Source organism: Dasypus novemcinctus, chromosome 16 (genome assembly GCF_030445035.2).
Source record: "Dasypus novemcinctus isolate mDasNov1 chromosome 16, mDasNov1.1.hap2, whole genome shotgun sequence".
In the NCBI taxonomy this organism is placed as follows: Eukaryota; Metazoa; Chordata; class Mammalia; order Cingulata; family Dasypodidae; genus Dasypus; species Dasypus novemcinctus.
In genome coordinates this window covers 2,097,333-2,124,022 of record NC_080688.1, presented here as the reverse complement: position 1 = coordinate 2,124,022, position 26,690 = coordinate 2,097,333, and the positions used below count along the sequence as shown (strand labels likewise).

Genomic DNA, 26,690 nt, shown 5'->3' with positions numbered 1-26,690 from the left:
TAACAAATGTACCACACTAATAAAGGATGTTGCAAATGTGAGAAGGTGTGAGGGGAGGAGGGAGCAGGGCGTATGGGAGTCCCTTATATTTTTCATGTATCATTTATGTAATCTAAATCTTTTTTAAAAATTAAAAAAAAAAGATTTAAGAAAAGATGGTCAAGAAAAAGATTTGATTTTAACAACTATATTGAAGCACTTGTCACATATAGGGACTTCATTAACATGAATCAAATTTACCAGAATCGCAGTATGACTAGGGAAGATAATTCCAATAAAAAACTAAAGAATAACTATATTTGTTGATGATATTCCATCTGAAATTAACCTGATATTTTCTCAATTAATTCAACCATTTTTTCAAAAAGTTTGTAAACATTTTAAATGAATTATCTTATTTTTCCACAAAATTGTGTATTATTTTAAGCAAGTTTTTGAGAGATTATTTTTCCTACGCAGTAAAATCCTATCTCTCCTAAAACAAAACTGTTCACTTGACTTTTATTTACCTTAGTTTATGTTCATAGCTGAATCTCTATTTGTCAATATGCAATTTGACAAATAATGAAAATATTGTTTATCAAGTCTAATAATATATAAGCATGGTAATACACTACATATTTGACCATTAAAAATATTTTTGAATTCCCCACACTGCAAATCATATCATTAATTCATCATGGAATAGAGATCAAGTTTTATTAACTAAAATATTTTTGGGGACTACATAATAGACAAATGGGATTTTGCTACTATCCCTCTGTAATCAAATTAATTTGGAAGAATCTAATAAAATGTTTACCTAATATAAAGGAGAGAAAAACACTTCTGAATTTTTACAACCACGTCTTTAAAAATTATTTCAGTTTTAGCACTCTACAGTGAAATTTATCTTGTTTTTCATATTAGATGACTCCAGTTCTATGTACAGTTTCTCAAAGCACAATGAAAAACTGAATCACAATGCACAATGGCAAAGGTGCCTTTATATCAATTCTAAGAAATAATTTTAGGAGATATAAGAGGGTACAGAATTTTTTCTTTTGGAATAATGAAAACATTCTAAAATTGACTGAGGTGATAACAACACAACTCTGTGATGAATATGAGAGCCACGGAGTGTGCACTTTGAATGGATTGTATAAATTATGGGACTCTATAACATAATGAATTCTGTGGTGGAACATGGACTATTGTTAACCAAACAGGATATGAGAAGATTCTCTCATGGATTATAGCAAGTATATAATACTAACACAGGGTGTTAATAAACAGGTAGGTTAAGGCAAAAATATACCAAATATAAGATATTGGCAATAGTTGGTATTAATAATTTGAAAATGTTCTTTCATATTTAGTAACAACAGTTTCTCAACAATGCAAGTTGTTGGTGCTGGACTAATGTATGGGAGTCCTGCATGATGATATGCATGTTTCCTAGTAATTTTACAACTTTTACTATACACATCGTTTAGGGATGTTCATGTTTGAATGATAAACTAAAACTGAAAAGTAAAAAAAAAAAGAATAACAAACTTCATTGAATAAATTCATATTCTTGATCTTAATGAGAAAACCACTGAGTCAAAAGCAATAAGAATATTTTATAGGAATCTTTATTTTTAGCAAAATGTTCAAGTGATTATTACCTATATTAAAGTTTACTAACAATTTGACCTACAGCCTACAATTCTCTGACAGGTGAAAATAAGGGATCATTTCAGTACTCCATTATTACTGTGGTAGAATTTGAGGTATCCTCACCATGATGAATTCCAGAATGTTTTCTGTGGTCTGAGCAATTCGGCACATGGAAAACACCAGTGAATTCAATAGTAATGGTCTTAAAAGCTAACTAATTAATTACAATATTCAGAACACTTCTGAGACATAACTCTTTGGGGAATCCCAAGGACTTAAGACATGTGTCTTAAAAGTAATTGGGTGTAGTCATTCTTAGTATAAAATGTTCCAATTTACATCAAATTTGAAATAAAAGGAAGGCAAATGACTCCGTCTACATCACTTAAAGATGCATCGGTCAGTAAGAATCTGTCACAGCTTATCATAGATTATTGCATCTTTTATCAGACACTTAAATACATCTATATTTCTTAATGTCATAAAAGTTCAAAAGAACTAAGCACTCTGTTTTATTTAAGGTCATCATCTGGTATATATAAACTTTTCAGTGTAGAAGCAAAAGTCCATCCTCCAGTGCAATTGTTGGGATTTTTCTCTTAAGTACATATGGTAAGTAATCCTTTGTCCAGGTGGTTGCAGAATTGGAATTATTTTAAGGTATGAATTTCAAATTTCTGTTGGTAAAAGCTTAAAATACCATCCATCTCTAAACACTTTTTTAAAAAAATCATGTATATATGCAATTTAAGGCAGATGCCAAAAAGAATGAAATGTACCTGCCAATTTCTCCAGTCTTCAAAACTGACAATTTGTAGAATTCTCTCAACACCAGACATGCTCCAGGTTCATTACATACTGATTCTTCACATTTAATCCAAAAGCACATTGCTGTTCCTTCTTTTTTCTCAGCTATAAATGTTCATGTGTTTCCTAAAGCATTCATTCCTCAGTTCTTTTCTCTGTAAATTCTTTTCCTTCATTTCCATTTAATCCTTTAACTTACTCCCAGAAAGAGCCCTTTCCAACCCCAATCTCAAATTTGCATCCAGTTAATCTCTAAAGAAACATTCTTTTCTATTGTCTTAGTAGCAACTGTTAATACCTGAGGTCATTCTTATTTGTTATCTTATTTAAGCTTCAACTTCTGCCTCCCAATTAATGTAATCTTGCATGAAACAATCTTCATTGTTTAATTCTGACATCTAGATCATTGTCAGATTTTTTGGGGGCATTTCATCCCATTTTTAAGTAAATAAATAACTCTGCACCAGTAACTAAAAACTAATAAAAAATATTTTGCACAATTAAAGTCAATATTTGATAGTATTAAAAAACATACTGCAAGAAACATAACCAGATGAAGAAAACAATGGAAGGATAGGGAAGCTATTTTATCAAATGTCCTTGCAAGTACTGTCTATTAACAAATCCAATTACCAGGTAGCTCCATTACATGGGACTCTAGTACACATATCAAAAGATATGGAAATTTGATAGATAATTCAATTGTTTCCTTCTCATACTAAATGAGATGGTCAAGATATTTTAATCTAATGACATTAATAGAAATTTTATATTTAGAATCTTTGTTTGCCTTATCTTTCTTTTGTCCATCAGGATAAAACACTTATTTACCTATGTTAGATTATTCAAGAAATATTTGAGTTCATGACCATAAAAATGATGATAACTGATATTTTCTATTCCTGTGTTGTGTTTTAGAGACACTATCACAGTTTAAAGACATAGATCTTTGGATTATTTTTCTGGAAGAAAAAGGAATTTTCATGATTTTTGTATAAATATAGTGTGATGCACAGGCCCCTCTGAGTAAAGAAAAGTGCTTCACTAGTCAAGTTATATCCATCCCTTAGGAAGTTGAGACTGAGGCTATACAATCATCCAAAATGCTTTTAAATGTTAATTTCCTACCATACCAATGAAATCCCTTTTCCTTAAAAAAATGAAGAAATAATTTTGTAGGTAAATCTGCAGTAGTACTTAAGTTTGAGAGGTTATTACATTGCTCTTTTTCAATATAATTTTTCCCTCTATCACTATGATTCCTGTTATGTGGTATAGATTAATTTTGTTTTTGTGTGTGTGTATCTCCTTATCTTTCCAGGAAATGAAGAGAACCTACTAGCATGGCCAATGTCACATTGGTGTCAGGATTCCTCCTGAAAGGATTTTCTGAAGTCTTGGAGTTGCAGGTTTTACATGGTGTGCTCTTCCTAGTAATTTACCTGACAGCTCTAATGTGTAACTTCCTCATCATCACTCTCATTACCCTAGATCTGGAACTCCATACAGCCATGTACTTCTTTCTGAAGAACTTGTCTTCATTCGATGTGTTCCTTGTTTCAGTCCCAATTCCAAAGTTCATTGTCAGCAGCCTAACTCACAACTATTCCATTTCCTTTTTAGGATGTGCCTTCCAGCTACTTTTAATAACATCTTTCTCAGCAGGTGAGACATTTGTCCTCACAGCCATGTCCTATGACCGCTATGTAGCTATCTGCTATCCTTTACACTATGGGTTCATCATGAATAATAACACTTGTATGTTGATGGCAAGTGCTTCCTGGGTCATTGGAGCACTCTTTGGAGGGCTATACACAGCTGTTACATTTTCCATGTCCTTTTGTGGCTTACATGTGATCCCACAGTTTTTCTGTGATATCCCCTCATTATTAAGAGTTTCCTGTTCCGAAACACAAGCAGTAGTTTATGCAAGTTTAGGGATCGGTATGTGTTTAGGTGTGTCTTGCTTCATTTGTATTACAGTCTCTTACATTTATATTTTCTCCACTGTGCTGAAGATTCCCACCACAAAAGGTCAGTCAAAAGCTTTTTCCACATGCCTTCCCCACCTCACAGTGTTTACTGTTTTTATCATAACTGCCTGTTTTGTTTATCTCAAGCCATCTTCAAATACACCCTCAGTTATTGACAACCTTCTTTCTGTCCTCTACACTGTGTTACCTCCAATCCTCAACCCTGTAATTTATAGCCTGAGAAACAAAGACATGAAACAGGCTCTAAAGAGGTTGCTATTAAAAATATGCAATTAAGAAGATCATTGCATTTTAATTTTTTTAAGTGACTTCCAGTGATACAGGGCATCTTAGATCACAATTAAATTTATCATAAAATACCTTATTGTTAACATTGGGAAACCTGATAAGAGAATCCAATGGATACATTTATATTTTTGCCCTGAAAAAATTGAATACACTTGAACTGAAGTGATTGCTTCAAAGATCAGATAATTGTATTATTGGAGGTTAACATAAGTGTCATGATCCTTGTTTGTGCTCCTCTATGAAAAAGTCTCTCCCTCTATGAGCTTTGTGATATGCTCCTCTGAAATAAATGGATTTGTTTTTCATCATGTTTTCATTTTTAATATTTATCAACTAATTTTATCTATTTCATTCATAGATTATATTGATGATTGATTTCATTAATGAAAAAAAAAATATTTGATCGGTTCAATGGGTGTAGTACCATGAAAAGATTTTAGGCTCCCAAGATGAAATTCATACATAAATTACCTGCAGGTTTTGATCACTGTCTAGTGATGAGGTATAGAAAGAAATGGGCAAAAATAATGCAGTATACATTACACAAAAATACAGGTATACAAAAATCCATTAAAAAAACTAGTGAGAGAAACCTAAAGATGAGGCAAAATTGTGGAGAAAGATGTATCTGAGTCAAGTTCTCATAAATGGATGTGCTTACCAAGTCACAAAGATTTCCCCAAAGACCAGGCAGTCTTTTGATAATATAAGACTTGTGTGTGCCTGTGTGTCATCATGACTGGTATTCAGAAAAGGCTTTATCTTTCCATATGTGAGTTTAATATTGCATTGTTTTATTATTTGAGTTTTTAAAGAAGCTTTGAAGTGTGCTGATATTACATGTTATAGCAGAAGTCACACAATTGTAATGGACTTTTTTCTTTGGTTTATTCACTGAAACTTAAAATGTGAAATGTTCAGTACCGTCTACATAATTTACCTAGAGATTCTGTACCTTACTGGAATTAATTGCCGTGCTGTATATTGACTTTGTTTTGGCCTTAATTATCTGAGGATGAAAAAAATGTAATTAAGGGTTTTTGTTGTGTGTGTGTATATAAATATATATGTACATATATATATATATATATGACTTTAGTTTTTTAGAGCTTTATTAGGCTTACAACAAAATTATATAGAAAGGAGAGATAATTCTGAGAAATCACCTCAGCCTGAAAACCCAGGTTCTCCTATTATTAATATTGTGAATTAGTATGGGTTATTTATTGTAACTGATGAAACAATATTAATATACTATTATTATTATCTAATTATATAGTTTATATTAGGATTCAATCTTGTGTTATACAATTATATCAATTTTAACAAAGTTATAATGTAATATTTCCACAATTACAGTATCGCACAGAAAAATTTCAGTTCCCTTAAAATGTTCTGTGTTCCAACAATTCATCCTACTGCAGTACCACTGAATTTTTAGCAACCACTGGTCTTTTAGTGTCTCTATAGTTCTGTCTTTTACATAGTTTCATACAGTTGGAATCAAACAATATGTGACTTTTTCATACTGACTTCTGTCATATAGCAATATGCATATATGTTTCCTCTGTGTATTTTCATACCTTGATAACACAATTCTTTTTAAAGCTGATTAATACTCCACTATGTGGATATATTATATTTTTTAATGCTTTGCACATAATAGGGCATCTTGGTTGCTTGTATTAGTGGACAGTTATGAATAAAGCTGCATGATTTTGTTGGGATGTATGGTCTCATTCATTTAAATAACTACCTAGGACAATTGCTGAATTGCATGGTGAATCTATGTTAAGCTTTGCAAGAAAATGTGTTCCATTGTGGCTGTGTCACCAGCAATGAATGAGTATAGCTATTGCTCCATATTCTTGCCAGCATTTGGGTTGACAATGTTTTGGAATTTAGCCTTTTTAATAGGTATGTATGGTGTCTCATTTTTGTTTAATTTGCAATTGTCTAATGACATATGATGTTGAACATATTTTCATATGCTAATTTTTCATTGGTATATTTTCTTTGGAGAGATAGTTGTTCAGATTTTTGTCCAGGTTGTTATTGGGTTATTTGTTTCCTTATTGTAGAATTTTAAGCATTCCTCATATATTATTGATATAAAAACTTTATCAGTTATGTATTTCACAAGTATTTCCTCACAGTCTATGGCTTGCATTTTCATTATATTAGCAGAGGTTTTCACAGGGCAGTTTTTAATTTTCATCAACTCCAACTTATCTATTTTTCCTAAATTACAATTTGCTGTTCTATCTATAAACTCATCACCAAACCCAAGGTCACCAATAATTTTTCTATATTATCTTCTAGAACTTTTATAGCTTTACATTTTACATTAGGTTCATGATCCATTTTGTGTTGAATTTTGTGAAAGATGCAGGCTCTGCTTCTAAACTAATTTTGTTTTATGTGGATGCCCCAGATGTTCCAACAGCATTTTGGGGGAAAATTATAACTTTTCCATTGGATTTCTTTGTTACAATGATATTTATTCATGTGAGTCTAATTCGGGGCAGATTCATTTGTCCATTCTTTCACTAATACCACCCCATTTTGATGACAAAATTTATTGTAAGTCATGAAGTTGTACGCTGTCAGTGATTAACCCTGTTTTTCTGATTAATGTTATGGTCTTTCTCATTCTTGTCATAATATTTTTTGTCATTTGGATTAAGTAGATAGGCAGTTATTGTTTATCAGTCACATGCAATCTTATTAATCATGTCCCTAAATATTTTTCGAAAACTGTTTTTATTTTTTGCCAGTCCAAAATCAGATCCTAAAAATAAAAGTAAATTAAACATTTTCAGGATATCTGTTAACTGGAAAATCATATTTAAGTTTTTCCACAGGACCCATGGAAATATCCCCAAGTTATTTATTGTTTCATATTAAGGAACAAAGCTGAAAAATATAATTAGATATATTTGATGAGTATATATGGCTAAATTAATGAAGAAGTGTCAGAACAGAAAATAATTTAGATTTTGGACTGTGTCTTTTAATTTGCATTCACAAAATGAAATTTATTTAATACTTTACAAATTATATTCTTTATGGGAAATCTCTGTAGAGTTTTCAATGACCTCATTTTGACAATATGTATTTACTTTAGGAAATCCTGAAAATTCTTTTCTTTTTCTTTTCAAAGATCAACAGTTGTAAATATAGAGGGAATTATGGAATTTGAAGTATCATTTCTAATTACCTATTCTATAACTAAGAAAAGCAACAATCAGCAATGGAGGCTATAAATCATTAAGGAAATTGTTGTATGGTAATGAGATAGTTTCATAATGACATGATTTCAACCCTGAATTATATCCTCTATATTTGCAATGGGGAAAACTGATGGTTGCCTCCCTAAGTATATAAGAATATTTTTCTCTGAAACAGAATAAATGTATCTTAATGTTACAAGAAGTTAGTACCTCAGTGATATTTGCACAAAAAGACAGCCAAAACCATGAGCAGTCATGTATAGTAATATATTTATCTTCCATTAGTGGTTTTTAAAAAAGGAAGCATGCTAAGTAAAGGAAAGTAGATAAAATGTACTGCATATTGTTTGACTTCATCTACGCAAAATGTAAATACAAATCAACTACAAAGACAGAAATAGACTAGCAGTTATATATGGCAGGAGAAGGATAAATTGAGAGTCAAATACTAAAGAATAGGGATTTTAGTGTTTGTTTTATCTCTTTTTTTTCTTTCTTTTTGGAGTGAGGAAAATGGTCTAATATTGATTGAAGTGATTAATGCAAATCTTAATGAATTTAGAAAGTTTGAAATTAAACAAAGTACTTTCTTTGAGCACAATGAAATGAAGCTGGAAATCAATAATGGGTAGAAAATTGTAGAATTCACAAAAATATGGAATTTAGTGTAATCTTAATCAGTGGGTCAAAGAAGAAATTGCAAGATAAATCAGTAAATATCTCGAGTGAAATGAAAATTAGGATACAACGTATCAAATCTTATGGGATGCAGGGAAGGCATTGTTGAGAGTAAAAATTATAGGCCTCAATGCCTACATTAAAAAAGAAGGAAGTGCTAAAATTAAATATCTAACTACACAACTGGAGGGACTAGAAAAAAACAAAACAGCAAACTAATCCCAAAGCAAGCACATGGAAAGCAATTTGTAAATAGTAGAGATTAAATCAATGAAGAATTAAACTTAGAACAATAAACTATAGAGTATCACAAAACCAAAATTTTATACATATCAATAAAATTACTAGAACCTTACCAAGACTAACATAGAAAGAGAGAGATGAAATTTAATAAAATTAGAATTGTGAGAAAAGACATCACTACTTATCCACTGAAATATAAAAGGACATAGGAGGATACTATGAACAATTGTATGCCTAATATTAGAAATCGTAGATGAAATAGATGAATTCATATAAACACATGAACAAACTACACTGACAAAGGAAGAAATAAAAGACCAATCACAAGAGACCAATCACAAGTAATGAGATCGAGTCTCTCATCAAAAATCTCAAAACAAATGCCAGAACCACATGGCTTCACAGGTGAATTCTACAAATCATCCCAAAAAGAACTATTAATCTTGCTCAAATTCTTCCAAAAAATTTGAAGAGGAGGGAACATTTCCCAACTCATTCAATGAAGCCAGCATCACCAAAACACCAAAGCCAGACAAAGATGATACAAGAGACCAAAATTACAGACCAATCTCTCTAATAAATATAGAAGCAAAAATTCTCAACAAAATACTTTCAAATTGAATTCAAGAACATCTTATGTGAAATATATACCAAGATCAAGTGGGTTTTATCCTAAGCATGCAAGGATAGTGCAACACAAAATCAAATACTGTAACATAGCACATTAAAAAATTGAAGGAGAAAATAATGCAAGATTTATCTCTACTGATGCAGAAAAGATATTCAACAAATTCTGGCATCATTTTTGGATAAAAAACACATTGAAAGAGAGGGATAGAAGGTAACTTCCTCAATATGATTAATGGAAAACCTGAAAAATCCACAACCAACATTATATTCAATGGTGTGATGCTGAAAGCATTCCCTCTGAGATTTGGAACAAGACAAAAATGATGACTGTCTGCATTCTTATTCAAAATTGTGCTAGTTCTTACTAGAACAGTCAGGTAAGCAAAATAAATAAAGTACTCAAAATTGGTAATGAAGAAATAAAATTTCACTATCACATATGGCATGATCCTCTATAGAGAAGGTCCTAAAAATTCTACATGCAGCCTGCTGCAATTCAAAACCTTATCATAAAAAATAAAAAGGAGAGAACTGTACACAAGATGCAAGATTAGTATGTGATTTATCTCTTCTTGCCAGTTTATATAACCCAGGTAAGAAAGTAAAAATTGGATACATCAGGTGTCCCAAAAGAGAGGGCCTTTTGAATATATAGATAATTACATACATAGAAAACTTATATGTGATATAAATATATCTTTGTTTCCATAAGAATTTCTTCTGGAAAGAGCCCCATACAATAACTAACAAAATATTTAAAAATATTAAGATTTCCTACAGTGGACTGCCACTGGAGGAAATTTCTTTCTCAAATGAGGTGGCAAAAAGATCTGGAAAATATAAGTCTTGCTAAATGAAAAACAAACAAACGAAATGGGTCCATAAACCAAGCCCTTGATTTTAAAGCTTACACTAATTAATCTTATTCCTGTAATAAAGAAACTAAGCCTAAGTAAAAGTAATGCCCAAGTAACTTCCTGCAAAAATTCTTGTTACTCAAATGTGACTCCTTTTTAAGCCAAGCTATGCAAATAAATTCACTACCTTGCCCCCTGTGTGGGATATGACTCCTGGAGATGAGTCTCCCTGCTATCAAGGGACTATTACCATGCATTAATTACTGATGCATCTGGAGAAAGATCTTGAACAAAAGGAGGAAATACCAAATAAGTAGAGTTTGCATGGCTAAGAGTTTTCAAATTATTTTGGGAGTTTATTCAGAGTTTATGCTTCTGCATGTCTCAGACTGACTTCACAATCTGCCACAGTTAAAAAATCTTCAAGCAAAAGTGCTCCTGAGGGTCTGGGAATGCCTGTGTAACATGGGGAATTCATACATCCTTATGAAATCAATACCCTATGAGAGGGTCTTATCAGGGAATATATGAAAATCTATTCCCCCAATATAGCATAATTATACTCATTTATAAATTTCCTAATCATGATCCTTCTACTCCTTTCATCTGAACCTATAATATTCAACTTACCTGTTAAATATGTTTCTGAGATGTAATGTCTTTGTGCAGTTTGAGCACTGAATGTCATGTGCAGTTTGAGCACTGAAACACCTCAGATACATCACCAAATACTACTCTCCAGTTCTTTTGGCTGCCCTAGACAACCAAGAAAATGATGATTATGGGTGAGCCCCACCCCAAAAGCAAGGAGTATCTTCAACTGCAAGGAAAATACTTCCTTTTGGTTGCCCAATAAACTCTACATCTCTTCTCAGCCTGAAGCAGAGTGGACATCACTCCAAATCCCTCAAGATTGAGGAACAAAAAAAAATCTGTTTGTGTGTATCCACAGAACAAAACAGATTCATTCTTATTGTAGGTATCATCTTGTGTTAACTGAGTATATTGTAACATTGATATAAAAGTAAAATATTTAAATAAAAAAGTCAATTGCTATAGATATGAATATTTATTTCTGTACTCACAATTCTGTTCCATTGGTCTGTATGTCTCTTCTTATGCCAGGATCATGCTGTTTACTGCAGTTTTTTCATGAAGTTTTCAAACATGAAAACTTAAGTCCTCCAACACTAATTTTTTTTTTCTTTTGCAAGAAGATTAAGGTTATTTCGGGCTTTTTACCCTTCCATATGAATTTGATGATTTATTTATCATTTTCTGAAAAGAAGGCTGTTGTAATATTGATTGAGATTCCATTGAGTAACAATTTCTTAGGGTAGAATCAACAAGTAACCAATATTTCATCTTTCAAATCATAAACATTAAATATATTTCCATTTATACTGTACTCTTGATTTCTTCCAGCAATGTTTTTGTAGTCTTCCATATAAAAGTTCTTTATCCTTGGTTAATTTTTTTCCTAGATGCTGGACTATTGTTGGCTTTTGAAAATATAACCTATTTCTTTATTTCCTTTTCAGATTTTTCATAACTAATGTATAGAAACATCACTGATTTTTGCAAGTAGATCTTGTACACTGCTAGTTTACAAAATCAGTTTATTAGCTCTAGTTTGTTTTTTCTTCTGGACTTTATTTGGATTTTCTATATATATAGGGTCATCACATCTGCAAATGCAAAATAGTGCTTCTTCCTTTGCAATTTGGATGCCTTTAATTTCTTAACTTCATGCCTAATTGCTCTGGCTAGAACCTCCAGTACAATGTTGATTAACAGTTGTGACAATTAGCATTTTTGGTTTATTCTTGATGTTAGGAGAGAAGATTTCAATCTTCATTTAGATTTGAGTTCTCTACATGACTTCTTTGATATGAAATAAACAAACCAAGCTGTCTCAGAGAACTGGAGACTGGATGATAGGCTTATCAGAAAATGGGAGAGAGAGGAAGATTGTGAGCTGATGTCTACATGGGTGAAACCCATGATAAAATGGAAGTAAATTTTTGTACAGGGAAGGGATAAGATGGGGGTATAGGGATACTATTGGGTGGGTCTTTGCAGACTTGAGGGGGGCTATGGTTGGTAGGATGGGTCAGATGGCCCAAGGAATTGGGGGAAGGGTTGAGGGGGAAACAAATGAACATGGGAGATGGTTGTGTATGTGGTTGAAACTATAATGTTGAGAAAACTCTTAGAAAATATAATAAGGAAGGTTTACCTATTTAAGGTACTTAATAGGGGACACTGGCACAGGGACAGGCTTCTAGGGAGTGTGTGAGTGCTCATCTTGTCATAGTGTATTATATCATTGAGTGGAGGCCCATACAATGAGTGGGAAGGTGTACACACATTCTGGAGAGGCCTGATGTTCTCAAACAAAGTAATTGTGTCTCTCGAGAGAATTCATGGCTCCCAATGGGGGAGGACAGTCTAGTGTGTCAAGCCCTCAGCATTGTTTCAAGTATTTGTGAATCTGGTCCTTCAAGCAGTAAAATTGGATTGTCACTGTGGGTCCAAATACCTAACTCTCCATAACCCCCACTGCTCCCACATCAACTTCTTTCATTCACATTTTACATTCATTGCAATTGATGAATACATTTTGGAGCACTCCTACACAGCATCGATTATAGTTTACATTGTAGTTTACACTCTCTCCCAGTCCATTCAGTGGGTTATGACAGGATATATAATATCCTGCATTTGTCCCTGCACTATAATTCAGGACAACTCCAAGTCCCAAAAATGCCCCCATAAAATACCTCCATTTCCCTTTCCCTGCCTTCAGCAACTCCTGTGGCCACTGACTCCACATAAATGACATAATTTCTTCCATTGCTAGAGTTACAATAATTCTATATAATATTAGTAGGTCCACTCTAATAATCCATCTTTATTCTTCCATCCTGAGGACCCTAGGATAGCAATGACCAACTCCACCTCTCAATTGAGAGGGGGTTTTGATGCCACATGGTTTAAATTTAATGTTTTAACTTTGTTAAACATTCATTTCCTTAAGATTACTGCCCAAAAGTTGAACTATGGCCATATAGTTACCCATAAATTCTGAAATATAATGGTTTACAGTTCATCTGTATTGATTCTTTAACATAGAAATTTAAACTAAAAATACAATAATAAAAAACAACTATTACTTCTGTTCCTCTCTTTAACAGATGCCCAGTTTCTAATGCGAATATTTCACTTGATACTTGTTTCCCCTAAAATTCTAATTCCATCTAATAAATTCTCTCCAGTATTTGATGAATACATTGCATTCTGCACAAACTTTTTCTCTACATCATTATCCTATAAAAATTCAATTATTATCAACAATGAATAATTAGACATAATTATAAAATGCTCCTGGAAGGCTTAATTGAGTCTATTTTAAAAAATGTAATGATAAATCAGTACAAATGGCAGACCTTGCAAGACTTTGGACTTGAAGGAGCTTGCACTATCAAGGAGGAAGAATTACATGAGAATGTGAGGTTTTCTATGTGTGCTATCTTGGTGAAGTCTATAAAATTAAAAAATGATGCTGAAAATTAAGTGGAAACAATTCACATTCTCCACAAGCAAGCTGCAGCTATTAGTGTCTATATATGGTTTCTAAACCAGAATTCAGTATGGAGGACATGGACAAAAGACAGTATTCTCAAACCAATGAATACACATATTTTGCTTTTCTTTTTCTTTCCTAACACTCCCGATTTGTTTTAGATATTTTAATTTTGCTATTAATAGGATAGGAGAATTTAGGCACATAAATGGATTAAAAATAAAATCTAAACTCAGAATCCTTGCAGGAATTGAGTGCTATTCACACTACTGCTGAAAATATCTTCTGAAAATCTGTCTGGACACATCCATGATCATCTTCTTAATTTATTTATCATCAAATGGTTGTCTGAGACATCTCTTTGGCAGACCCTCTGCATGAGTCCATTTATTTGAACACACTTCATTTATTTCTGATGCTCCTTATATACTGGAGACTAGGATGACATTTTTTTTTTATTTTTGGAGAGACTATATTTTATTTATTTTTTAAAGATACTTATATTACATAAGTGTTACATAAAAAATAGAGGGGACTTCCATATTTCCCCAGTCCTCACATCTCCCATGTTTTCCCACATTAACAACAGCCTTCATTAGTATGCTACATTAATTGAAATTGAGGAAAACATTTTGGAGCATTGCCACTAAGCATGTATTATAGTTTACATTGTAGTTTACATTCTCTCCCCACAATTCCATAGGTTATGGCAAGATATATAATAGCATGTATCTATCATTGCAATGTCATTCAGGGTGATGCACAAGTCCTGAAAATGCCCCTGTACTATACCTGTTTTCCCCTATACCTGACCTCAGAATCTATAGTGGCCACAGCTTCCACATCAATGATATAATTTATTTCATTGGTAGACTCACAATAAGTTTATAGTAGAATAGCAGTAAGTCTACTTTAGACCATAGTTCATTCCTCAATGCTGAGTTTTCTGATACAGTGATTCCCACTCCACCTCTAATTGAGAGAGGGCTTTGTTCCCTTATGGTGGGTGGATTGGAATATCTTGCTTCAAGTTGTAGATTCTCTGTTTCTTGGTATGGTTGTCCATCATCTCTCCCTTGTTAGCTGTCCTGCATAAGTCTAATGAACTAAAGACTAGGTGTTGAAGCTCAGGTGAAATTCAGACCCCAGCTGGTACATGGAGAGCCCAAGGATTTAAGTCTCTTGGATGTACACTTACCAATTCTAGTACTAATTATAGGTGTCTCCCCTTCCCTGGCTGGATGACTTAGAAACTGTTCCTGTAAACTTCATGAAAGTTTCTGAGGTTGTTCTGAGCATGAGTTTAACCCAAAGGAGAACAGGTAGATTATTCTTCACACTCCTTCATTTCAGGCATTCTATAATATATGACTGTGAGTTCTTTCTTTTCTCCTTCACTGCATCATTCATAAAAGATGAGGTTTCAGAGGAATGGGAACTCTCATCCACTGCTTGTGGGAATGTGGAAGGGTCCAGACATTGTGGAGGACAGTTTGGCTCTTCCTCAAAAACCTAGCTATAGATTCACCACATAGTGTAGCAATTCCACTGCTGGGTACATAACCAGAAGAATTGAAAACAAGGTCACAAACTGATATATGCACACCAATGTACAGTGGCATTATTCAGTATTGCCAGAAGTTGGAATCAACCCAAATGTCCATCAAGAGATTAATGGATTAAAAAAATGTGGTATATACATACAATGGAACACTACTCAAATGTAAGAAGGAATACAGGACTAACACATGGGATAGCATGAATGAATTTTGAGGACCTTATGTTGAGTGAAGCAAGCCAGGCATTGAAGAACAAATATGACAAGACCTCTCTGATATGAATTAAGCAAATCAAGCTGTCTCAGAGAGCTAGGGACTGGAAGATAAGCTTACAGGAAATGGGGGAGAGAGGAAGGTTATTAGCCAATGTCCACATAGGTGAAATCGATGGTAAAGTGGAGGGAAGTAGTTGTGCAGTGAAGGGATAAGATGGGGCCTAGGAATTCAATTGGGTTGGGCTGTTCAGGCTTGAAAGGGTAGGGTTGGGAGGATGGGTCAGATGGTCCATGGAATTAGGGAGAGTGTTGAGGGGAGCAGATGAACATAGGAGATTGTCAGGTACATGTTTGAAACTATAAAGTTGAGAAAATACTTTAGAAAATATAATAAGAAAGGATTTCTGATAAGGTGTTTGATTGGGCATCTGTCACAGGATGCACCTGGGACAGGCTTCTAGGAGTGAGTGAGTGCTCATCTTGTCATAATGTGTTATATCAGTGGGTGGGGAACCATACAATGAGCATGGAGGTGTTATATCCCCAACCTGGGGAAGTATGATGATCTTAGAGTGGAGGGTGTCTCTCAAGAGCATGGTTGGCTCCCCATTGGGGAGGACAGACTAGAGTGTCTAGCTCTCAGCATTGTTGCAGGTATCTATGAATCTGGTCCTTAAAGTAGTGAAGCTTGGGTATCACTCTGGGCCTTGAGAGGAGGGGGAGAGAGGAACTGAATAGATGGAAGAAGGGATAACTGGGGGACAATTGAAGTGTTCTGCATGATAGTGCAATGATGGACACAGGTCATGTTAAATTTCACCAAAAAATTTATAAAAGTGTGCAGTTTAAAATGTAAACCATGGCATAAACCATAATGGAACCACAGTTAGTAGCTATGCTTTAATATCTGTACATCAGTTGTAGCAAGTATAATACTCGCTTGTAAAAATAGCATTGATGGGGAAGGGGGAAAAGGGTTTGTGGTTTGGTATATAGGAGACCCCTACATTTTATATGTGACTTTACTGTGACCTAAAACTTTTTTGAAGACATAATAAAAAAAATGGACGTAGACACTGAGGAAGAAATGGAAGAGATTGCTTTGCCATTGTACATACAGGGCAAGATGTATTATAGTGATGAAAGGCAAAACGTAAAAAACAAATTATGTTATTTTTTATTCTTAATACCACAATTTATTTTATACTTTATTTTACTTTTTCTAAATTATTATGCATTTTATTTCTAATCTTTGAACCTTTCATTATTATTTCATTTTCCTATTAATTGAATTTGACAATACAAAAGGCTTCATTTTGAAGAAATTTTGGGTCACAGAATGCTTCAGCTGTGGCAGGGGAAGAGCATGTGTGTGGTGTCATTGATGGGAGATACTTGGATGGGAGGAAGCTCACCTGGGCATGCATATAGGGTATATAGATGTGTTCAGATATTCATTGAGTATTGACATAGTGGGTAGAATTTAACACAACTGAGGGACTGCTGAGTTCCCATCCAGGGGAATTCTGTCACATCCCCCAATGCAACAGCAACAATCCCCCAAATGCAAGGGCAAAGACCAGTGAAGAAGGATGGTCCAATGATGGACCTTGACATTGATGATCTGTGCTTATGAGCCTGTGTGCTTGATTTCAACTTGGCCTAGAGCAGCACGGTGCCTAAGAGTTAACTCCTGAGAACCTCCATGTTGCTCAAATGTGATCATTCGCTAAGCCAAACTCAGCATGTAAATGCATTACCTTCTTTGCATCACAGGGCATAATTCTTGGGGATGTCTCCATGGTGCGAAGGGATTACTATCAAGCACCAGGTGGTGATGCATCTAGAAAAAAACCTTGAATAAAAGGGGAAAATGATAAAGACAAATGAGTTTATATGGCTAAGACACTTCATAGTGAGTCAGAAAGTCATAAGAGGAATAGTGCTTTTGCATATCTCAGCAAGATCTCAGAGACAAAGTAGATAAAACCCCATGTAGTGGTGCTCCTGAAGCTACTGAGACACCCAGGTCCTATGGTCATGGCAGATGGCTCTGGAGTTCAGTGCCTTGCCAGTGGGCCCTTCTTTGGAATTTGTGCTCCTCTGTGTGGAGTTGGGCTCAGATATGATCTCTCTACATATGCTTCTTCCATCACTTTTACTGAAACTGTGGTTGGCATTGAGATTGGTGTATGCTCACGAGAATTGAATCTCTGGACTATGTGCCAGCTAGGCCCTGAGTCTCAACAGAGTTGAAAAACCTACTCTCCAGTTTGTTGGACTTACCCAGGTCAGCTAACAAGGAGGTGAGGATGGTTGACCAGCACACAAAGTGTGTCTACAAATACAAGCATAAGAATTCCATCCATCATCCATGTGGGATCTAAGCTAACTCTTAATTAGAAGTGGAGTGGCCATCACATCCATGGGTCCTCAGATTGGAGGCATAAAATATGGTTTACACTGGACTTACAGGTATTCTTCTATAGAATTATTGTTACTCTAGCAATGGAAGTAATTATATTATTGATGTGGAGACAGTGGTCATGGGAGTTGCTGAAGGCAGAGAGAAAAAGAGGTGTGATAGGGGGCATTTTTGGGACTTCGAATTGTCCTGAATGATATTGCAGGGACAGATACAAGACATTATATAGACTGCCATAACCCATTGGATGGACAGAGAATGTCAACTACAAAGTAAACTATAATCCATGCTGTGTGGTATTTCTCAAAAATGTAGTCATCAAATGCAAAGAATGCACCATACTATTGAAAATATTTGGTGTGGGTGGAGTGGGGGTGTGGGGAGTGGAATATATGGGAACCTCATATTTTTTTAATGTAACATTTTGTGTGATCTATGTATCATTAAAAAATACAATATTAATTTTTTTAAATGAAAAAGAATCTAATAGATTCTAGTTTATTGTTGCAGTGCCTAACCAGATTTCCCTTGCTGTCACTCATTTCTCAACTGCCCATATCTAAACAAGAATCCAACCTGAAATTTCACCTCCATCAAACATCCTTCATTCATTTTGTGATGAATTTCAATATTTAATGAAGAACTCACTTTAGGCACAGAGTCTCCCTGCATGCTTTTCTAAAATTTGCTGAAATCTTCTCATTCATACCTACAGAATGGAGTGATAGAGTATACAATGCATTGTTAACTATAATCCATGCTGTGTGATATTGCTATAAAATGTGTTCATTAATTTCAGTGAAGGTACCATACTAATGAAAGAAGTTGTTAATGTGGGAAATGGGAAATGTGGGGAGTAGTGCATATGGAAATCCCTTATATTTTTATGTAAAATTTTATGTAATCTATGAATCTTTTAAAAACAAATAAATAGATATATTTAAAAATACCTCTTCTAACAACTGCTGTTCAAACTTATCTGGAAGCATTCCAAATAGTGGAGAAATCTTGCCTCAGAGTAATTATCCTTTCAATGCTAAAACTTTAATTATCATGGGGTGTTCTAATTTCAGTACTATTTAAATTTCATATGTTGTGAACTTAGAAATGAATGATTTAACTCTAAAAGTTCTAGCATATTGATTTTAATACTTTATATAAAACCATTTGTCATCACAAAAATATAAAATTGTTGCTATCATTTTTGGTAAATAATAAGATTATTAGGATAAAATATTGATTTGTTTACATTGGTCATATTCTTATGAATGTACAAGTATTTTCAAAAATATTTATGCAAGGTGTTTTTTTTATAATAATCTTTTAAATTATGCATGGCTTTTCTATTATCCTTATTTTTATAAAGAGAAAAGCTTTAAGCAGGAAATTTTATTGCATACCAAAAGCAACACTCCATGATTAGGTTGAAACTAATAATCAAAGGGATAAATTATTGGACAGACATCAAGCTGTTTCTTTAAATTGTTTTATCAAACCTACACATTCGTAAGTATCCTTAGAAATTTCCTTCCTATTCTTCATCACTACAGATCACTACATCACTACAGATAATCAGTGGTCTGTTCAATTCTTGACTTCTTATGCATAATTTACCTTTTATCTTCTAGTTCAGAGTGGATTATGATGATTAACAGAACAACTTTTGGCATTTGAGAAAGTTCAACATTTTCTATTTGGTTTTTACTTAGGGATATTTAGAAATTATTTACTTCATAATGTAAAACGTGGTAAACAACATTATGAATGAGATTCATATTCCTTAACAGTTGTCAAACACATGAAATAAAATAATATAATAAAATATACAAGTAGCAGAGCTTGTTCCTTATATCCAGTAAATATCAGAAAATGTTCATAGGAAAAGCAATGCTGCATATCTCAACATTTCTCTTGGTATTTTAAGGACTAATTTTGCACATAAGGAAATTTCAATGAAATGTCAGCATAATCCATTTTGACCAGTAATTTTTTTAGATTTCCTTTATTATCTAGATCATAGCATATTTAATTTACAGTGCTTGTGGAATGTCAACTTATAAGCAATTTTTATATTTTGAATACAGACTCTTTGTGACACATATATTTTCTGTTACCGTTTTGAAAACTAATCACCTATAATGAATACCAGAATCAGAACAATTCAGTTTCTTCTATGAATGTAAATTGACAATATGCAGTAGACCTAAGTAAGTATGCTAATGATGTGGAGATGTATCCAGCATTTCAATGAATTTTCCATTAGTAATTTTAAAGAAACATAATTTAAAATGCACAAAATTACATGAGTAGGAGATAACAAGTTAAACTTCCATAACATGAACAGTTATTTGGCATAATTTAAATAGGCTTGAGATCATCTGATTTCCTGCATCATTCTTAACTGAGTAAAATTAAGAGTCACTTCTCAGGAAGATTCATACTGTCCCAAATCATATGAAAACCTCTACTTCTGTATTTTTCTAACTGGTTATTTTTTTGGAGGTACATGCATAGGTCACACGTTTGATGAATCCTGGGGAATTGTTTTATGCTTTGTCCAAAATACTCAAGTTTTCTTCATTTCCTATTTGGTCTGTGTTCTTTGGCTATACCCTTGAGAATATTTAAATTTGTAATATTTTTCCTTGGCAATAAAACTGGTAACAGTATTTTCGTAAAGTTAACAAAATAGAAGTATTTGAAAATATTTCAAATGTCTTGGAGATTCAATATATTTCAATTTTATGCCTGATTAAAAATATAATTTATTTGCAGTATAATATAGTCATGAAATCACAAAGCTCCCAATAAAATTATTTGTCTAAGGTTTTGTACTAAAGTTCTGTCATGAAGGAAAACCATGTACTGTTTAAAGCCAACAACATGAAAAGAAATAACAAATGAACCCCAGCAAACAAATTGAAAAAAAAAAAGACACATACTAGAATGAATTTTAAAATGAATGAATGTAAAAGAAAATCAAGTTTGGGACTGTCATTCACCACAAGAGACTTAAACAAATCCTAGCATGGGACTTGACCAAAGATGTTCAGTACTCCTCAGAATGTTTGCAACCAACTCTCAGAAAACATTCTTAGGAAAGAAGCAAATTCTCATTTTACTAAAAATCCTAATCTGGCAATCCAGGATGAATCAGAATGTTGCAGCAACTAAGAAGCCCCAAGGAAAGTCTAAGAAATGAAGACTAGAGCATTGACTTATCTATCTACCTCTACACATTGTCAGTAAAGTTAATGGAAGTTGATAGAGGGAGTTTGTTAAATAGATGTAATAAGTCAATTCTATGGAAGAATAAATATCCCTTGACTCAATGTAAGACATTTCTCACATCACAAAAGGCAGGAAACCTCATAAGTGGTTTCATAGAGACTTAGTAGATCTTTACCACCTTCTCCTTCTTTCCATGTTCTCAGAATGTGTTTTCATATTTTGAGAAAAAAAAACTCTCTGAAAGATCTCAACTTGGAAGCAGCTGCAAACTCTCTTTGATAGAGTATGGATAATTCAGAATGTATCAAAATGCATATAAGAACTGGGTAGGTCTGCCATCTTTAGACAATTAAGATGAAAAATAATTGCCAGATATCTAAAAGAGCAAGACTACCTTTATTTACATGGAAACATAACACTCAAATGAAGATAAAATTAGGAAAAATACAGGCAAAATTTACTATCTCAAGTTCCTTGAAATATTGAAAAACAAAATTTAATAGAACTTATATAAATCATCTTTACTCAAATTTCTTTTTGTGTTAAAAATTATTGAATATCATGAAGAATATATGTATTATGCAAATTTTATCTATTGAAAATTGCCACGTTAGAAGTTAAAACTGATGTAGGTATAAATACCTCATCAAAAAAATCCTAATGAATACCTTATATATTAATACAACACATTTTAGGAGGAAATAAGTAATTTACCTAAACCCAAGTAAATCAGAGAGAAGAGATATTGTTTTATACTTGTTAAAATATGATTAATCCTGGCTTAGTAGGAGACCTCTGAATTTTATATTTCCTTCATTCTGTTGCAATATGTTATTTTGGCTGAAGAATATAAAGAATTCATGACCATATACAAACATATTTTTAGAAATAGGAAAGGGAATTTGATTGCTACTTTAGATGACCATTAATTTTCCTTGATACTGTACCAAAACACAATAATATGATTTAATAAAGAACAGTTTCAATTTTCAATCAGAAACTGTGTTAATGTACTTTTCATATTTTGTTAAATTGTAACTCATTGTTCTATGTAGGTTCTTTGAATGGTCTTTTGGCCATGTATAATTTTGTAGAATCTTATATTGGTCATCTGGAAAATATTGTGTCACAGTGTTAAACAGATTTTCCAAATTTAACATATTTCATTATACAATACCAAAATAAATTATCTTAATTAATATCACTAATAATTGTATCAGAAAAGTATTTAAGTATTGGGGAACTGCAAAATTCATATGAAGGACACAAGTTGTCTAAAATCATGATTTTCACTTGAATCCTAAATTTTAAATAAGCACCTGTGAGAGTGTGAGGTTTTTGTGTACACCAGAAAAATTATGTTCTTAAATTAATCCACTTCTGTTAGTGTGAACCTATTGTGGGTGGTTTTCTTTGATGAGATTGCTTCAGTTAATGGACCATTTCATTTAGATTACTTCAGCAAGGTGTGACCCAGGGTGGGTTTTATTCTCTTACTACAGTCTTTTCTAAACTGATGAATATGGAAATTGGGGGTAACAAAGGTAGAGCAAAACCTCCAGAAGCTGAGAAAATCCTAGAAACTAGAAATTGAAGTCAACAGATCCTAGGAGAGAGAAACCCGCAAGAGCAGAGAGAAAGCTAGCCAGAAGCAGAAAAAATGAGACCCACGGGAAAATGGAGAGATAGCAGAGTCTACCATTTTACGCTGTCATGTGAAAGAAGTTCATCTTCCAAGAAAGAACTCAAGTAGTTGGTCTTCAGGGAGAGGACTTCACTTGATACCTTGATTTGGACATTTTTCTCAGCCTTGGAATAATAAATCCCCATTTAAAAGCCAATCAATTTCTAATGTATTGCCCTGGAAGCCTTCAGTTAACTAAAACAGCAACTAATTTTGTTATTATTTTATATCAATTGATTTTCACTAGGTGTAGGCTGTCAGGAACTATAACTATTTCATTCTTGATATTGTTAATTTTAAAATCTGTTTTATTTTTATTTATTTACTTCACATTGTTTGCACTTGCTGTCTGCTCTCTGTTCATCTTCTTTTTAGGAAGCACTGAGAACCAAACCTGGGACCACCAATGTGGGAGGGAGACACCTCATCACTTGAGTCACCCCTGCTCCCTGCTTATTGTGTCTCATTTTGTTTCCTCACTGTCTCTTTGCTGCATCATCTTGTTGCATCAGCTAACTATACCAACTTGCTGTCTTTCTTGTCTTCTTTAGGTGGCACCAGGAACATAACCTGGAACCTCCCACCCTGTGGTGGGTGAGCACCCAACTGTTTGAGTCATATCTGCTTTCTTTAAATCTCTTTTAATCATGATATAACTTTATGGGAGTAAATAAAAGTTGTCTAATATTTTTACTGTTTATTTTTCTATCATTGATTTCTACTTTTACTTATATTCTTCATTCTACTTTTCCTCATTTCTTGTGTTGGGATATAGGTCCTTGTCTTTAGACTTTTCCCCTTTTCTGTATAACTGCTTACAATTTTAAACTGCTCTCTACACACTAGTATTCAACCTGGATCAACATAAGGACAATCTCCTTTCATCTCCACCTCCTTCCCAGGACTGCATTATTTTAAAACAATCTCAGATATTATGTCATTTAATATGTAAAACTTCAGAATGTGAAGTAGTGAATATGTGAAGTTATGACATAAAGACAGTTTCTTCTCTTTTAAAAACAATACTATTGCCACCTTGGTAATAAATAATAACTCTTTAATATCTAATATCCACTGGATATTCACTTTCCTTGATTATCTCAAAAACACCTTTTTATTGCTGACTACTTCAATTCAGTATCTAAACAAGGTCCATGCATTGTATTTCATTGACATGGGTCTTCAGATGCCATTAATATAAAATCATTTATATATTCATTTTTTTATCTGGGTACAAGGTTATTGATAAATGTTTTGATAAATATGATGGCATAAACCCAACATTAAGTAATTTCTAAAGGTAAATGTACATTATGGTAGGGTCTTTTGTTTACAATGGTGGATGTAATTTCACATTTAAACGTCTTCTTTATACTTTTGATTACTTGGTAGATCTGAATATATATATATTTATTTATTTAATTTTAGCATTTTAGATTTACAGAAAATTCATGCATAAAGTATATAATTCCCATTGGAGTTGTCCTGAATGATATTGCAGGAACAGAGGCTAGACATTATATATCCTGCCATAACCCACTGAAAGTCCTGGGGGAAAGGGTAAACTACAATGTAAACTATAATCCATGCAGTGCAGCAGTGTTCCAAAATGTATTCACCAATTGTAATGAATGTGCCACAATGATGAAAGTTGTCGTTGATGTGGGAGGAATGGGGGGTGGAGTGTGGGATATATGGGAACCTCTTATATTTCTTAATGTAACATTTTTGTGGTCTATGGATCTTCAAAAAAACAATAAAAAATTAAAAAGAAATAAATGGTTCACCATATTTAAATATCTAGAGGAAAATTCTTTTGAATATAATTCTATATGTAAATATAAATTTGACTGATTATCAAGGCATGATACATTTGAACACATGCAAAGATCAAAAAATGTGTCTTCTTTAATGTACAACTGTTCACTTCCATCTTATCATAGATTTTACCCATATGGGCATTTGTTCACAACCTTCTCCCTTTCTATTTCATGTAATCCTATCTTCTAGACTCTAGCCCTCTGAGTCTGCTGGATTTGCTTAATTCTTTTCAGTGAGGTCATGCAATATTTGTTCTTCAATGCCTGGCTTTCTTCACTCAACATAAGGTGGTATGGGCACCGCCGTCCTAGAATCATCAGGATTGGAGAATAAATTACAGAGCAAAGTGGACTTACTGATATTCTACTATAGACTTATTGTTATTCTAGTAATGGAAGAAATTATATTATTGATGTGGAGACAGTGACCACCGGAGATGTTGAAGGCAGGGAGAGGGAAAATAGACATATAATATGGGGGCATTTTTAGGATTTGGAATTGTCCTGAATGATATTGCAATGGCAGATACAGGACATTATATATCCTGCCATAACCTAAAAAAATGAGTGGGAGAGAATGTAAACTACATTGTAAACTATAATCCATGCTTAGTGGCAATGCTCCAAATGTGTTCAATTGCAATGAATGTTGCTGAGACTAGCTTAGCAATAGGTTTGCTCGAAGGGAAGGCAATGTAGAACTTAAGAAATAAAAGGACAGAAAGAAAGACACAAGAAAGAAATAAAGATGGGACTAGGGGACTCACAGTTTCTGGAACTGAGAGCCTAAACCCTAGTTTCTACATCGTATTTATTAGAAATGACAAAGGAATAGCTGTCTATATTTGCTTTCAAGGCTGTTTGTTATTAGAGCTGCAACATCCACAATAGGGAACAGGCCATACAAAGTTCAAACGCCTCCTCAGGCAAACAATTTACATGCTGACCAGACAGTGTTCTTTCTAGTCAAGGTCCAGTGTTCCCAAGACAGCACTTCTTATCTGCATTATGAAAACATTTCAACTTTAAGCCAAGTTCCCATGTTCATATTCAAGCTATTTTCCCACATTTCCTCCTTTTTGTTTTTGCAAAACAGTGAAGGCAGATTTGGTGATTTCTTACTGCTTCATATTCTGGAGGACTTGTTGCTTGCATCTGAGGACTAAACACAAAAGAAGTATACAGAGAAAAATAAGCAACATTCCTCCTGGAATACCTTCTTCCCAACCATAAGATTTAGTGACTATAGTCCATTGGAAATTCCAGTCACTGTTTGAGAAACAGGTAACAATTTCAAATCACCATTCTGAATACTCATTATATCAGCTTGCAATTGATTAATATCTAAGCTCAAGTTGTCATGACATCTGAGTAAGTGGCGTTTTATTTTTTCCCATGAGATATGACTATTATTATAAACATATGGGGTTATACAGAAGCTAGAAACATTCAAATCATATTTTAATCTCAATCACATATTTACATTTTGCAACTCCTCTTCAAGGAGTAGTACAGCATTTTCCAAATCTACTAACCTATAATTGATATTTATTGATTTTGGTTTGACTTCCCCAAGCCAGATTTGCATTATGATGGCATGCTTACCCATGGTCTAATGCTGGAAAAGGTGGGACCATCCCCATCCCATGCCACATAATGGGGTATTTTGCATAAGTTGTAATAATAGTAGTAAAATTATGTTTTTACACCTTCCAGCTCAGTATTTCATAAGTAGAACAGGTCTCATCCATACTGCAATTCTGAACTGTGTACCCTTTAGGGTCTGTCAGTTACAATTC

At 33.5% G+C, this 26,690-nt stretch overlaps 1 protein-coding gene across 1 annotated transcript; it reads left to right on the top strand.

Moving 5' to 3' along the window:
- The first annotated feature begins 3,791 nt into the window (after positions 1-3,791).
- On the top strand, positions 3,792-4,718 carry LOC101425084 (olfactory receptor 14A2-like). The gene has a single exon (XM_004479494.1). The coding sequence runs from the start codon at positions 3,792-3,794 to the stop codon at positions 4,716-4,718; it is 927 nt and encodes a 308-aa protein (XP_004479551.1).
- Positions 4,719-26,690: the final 21,972 nt, after the last annotated feature.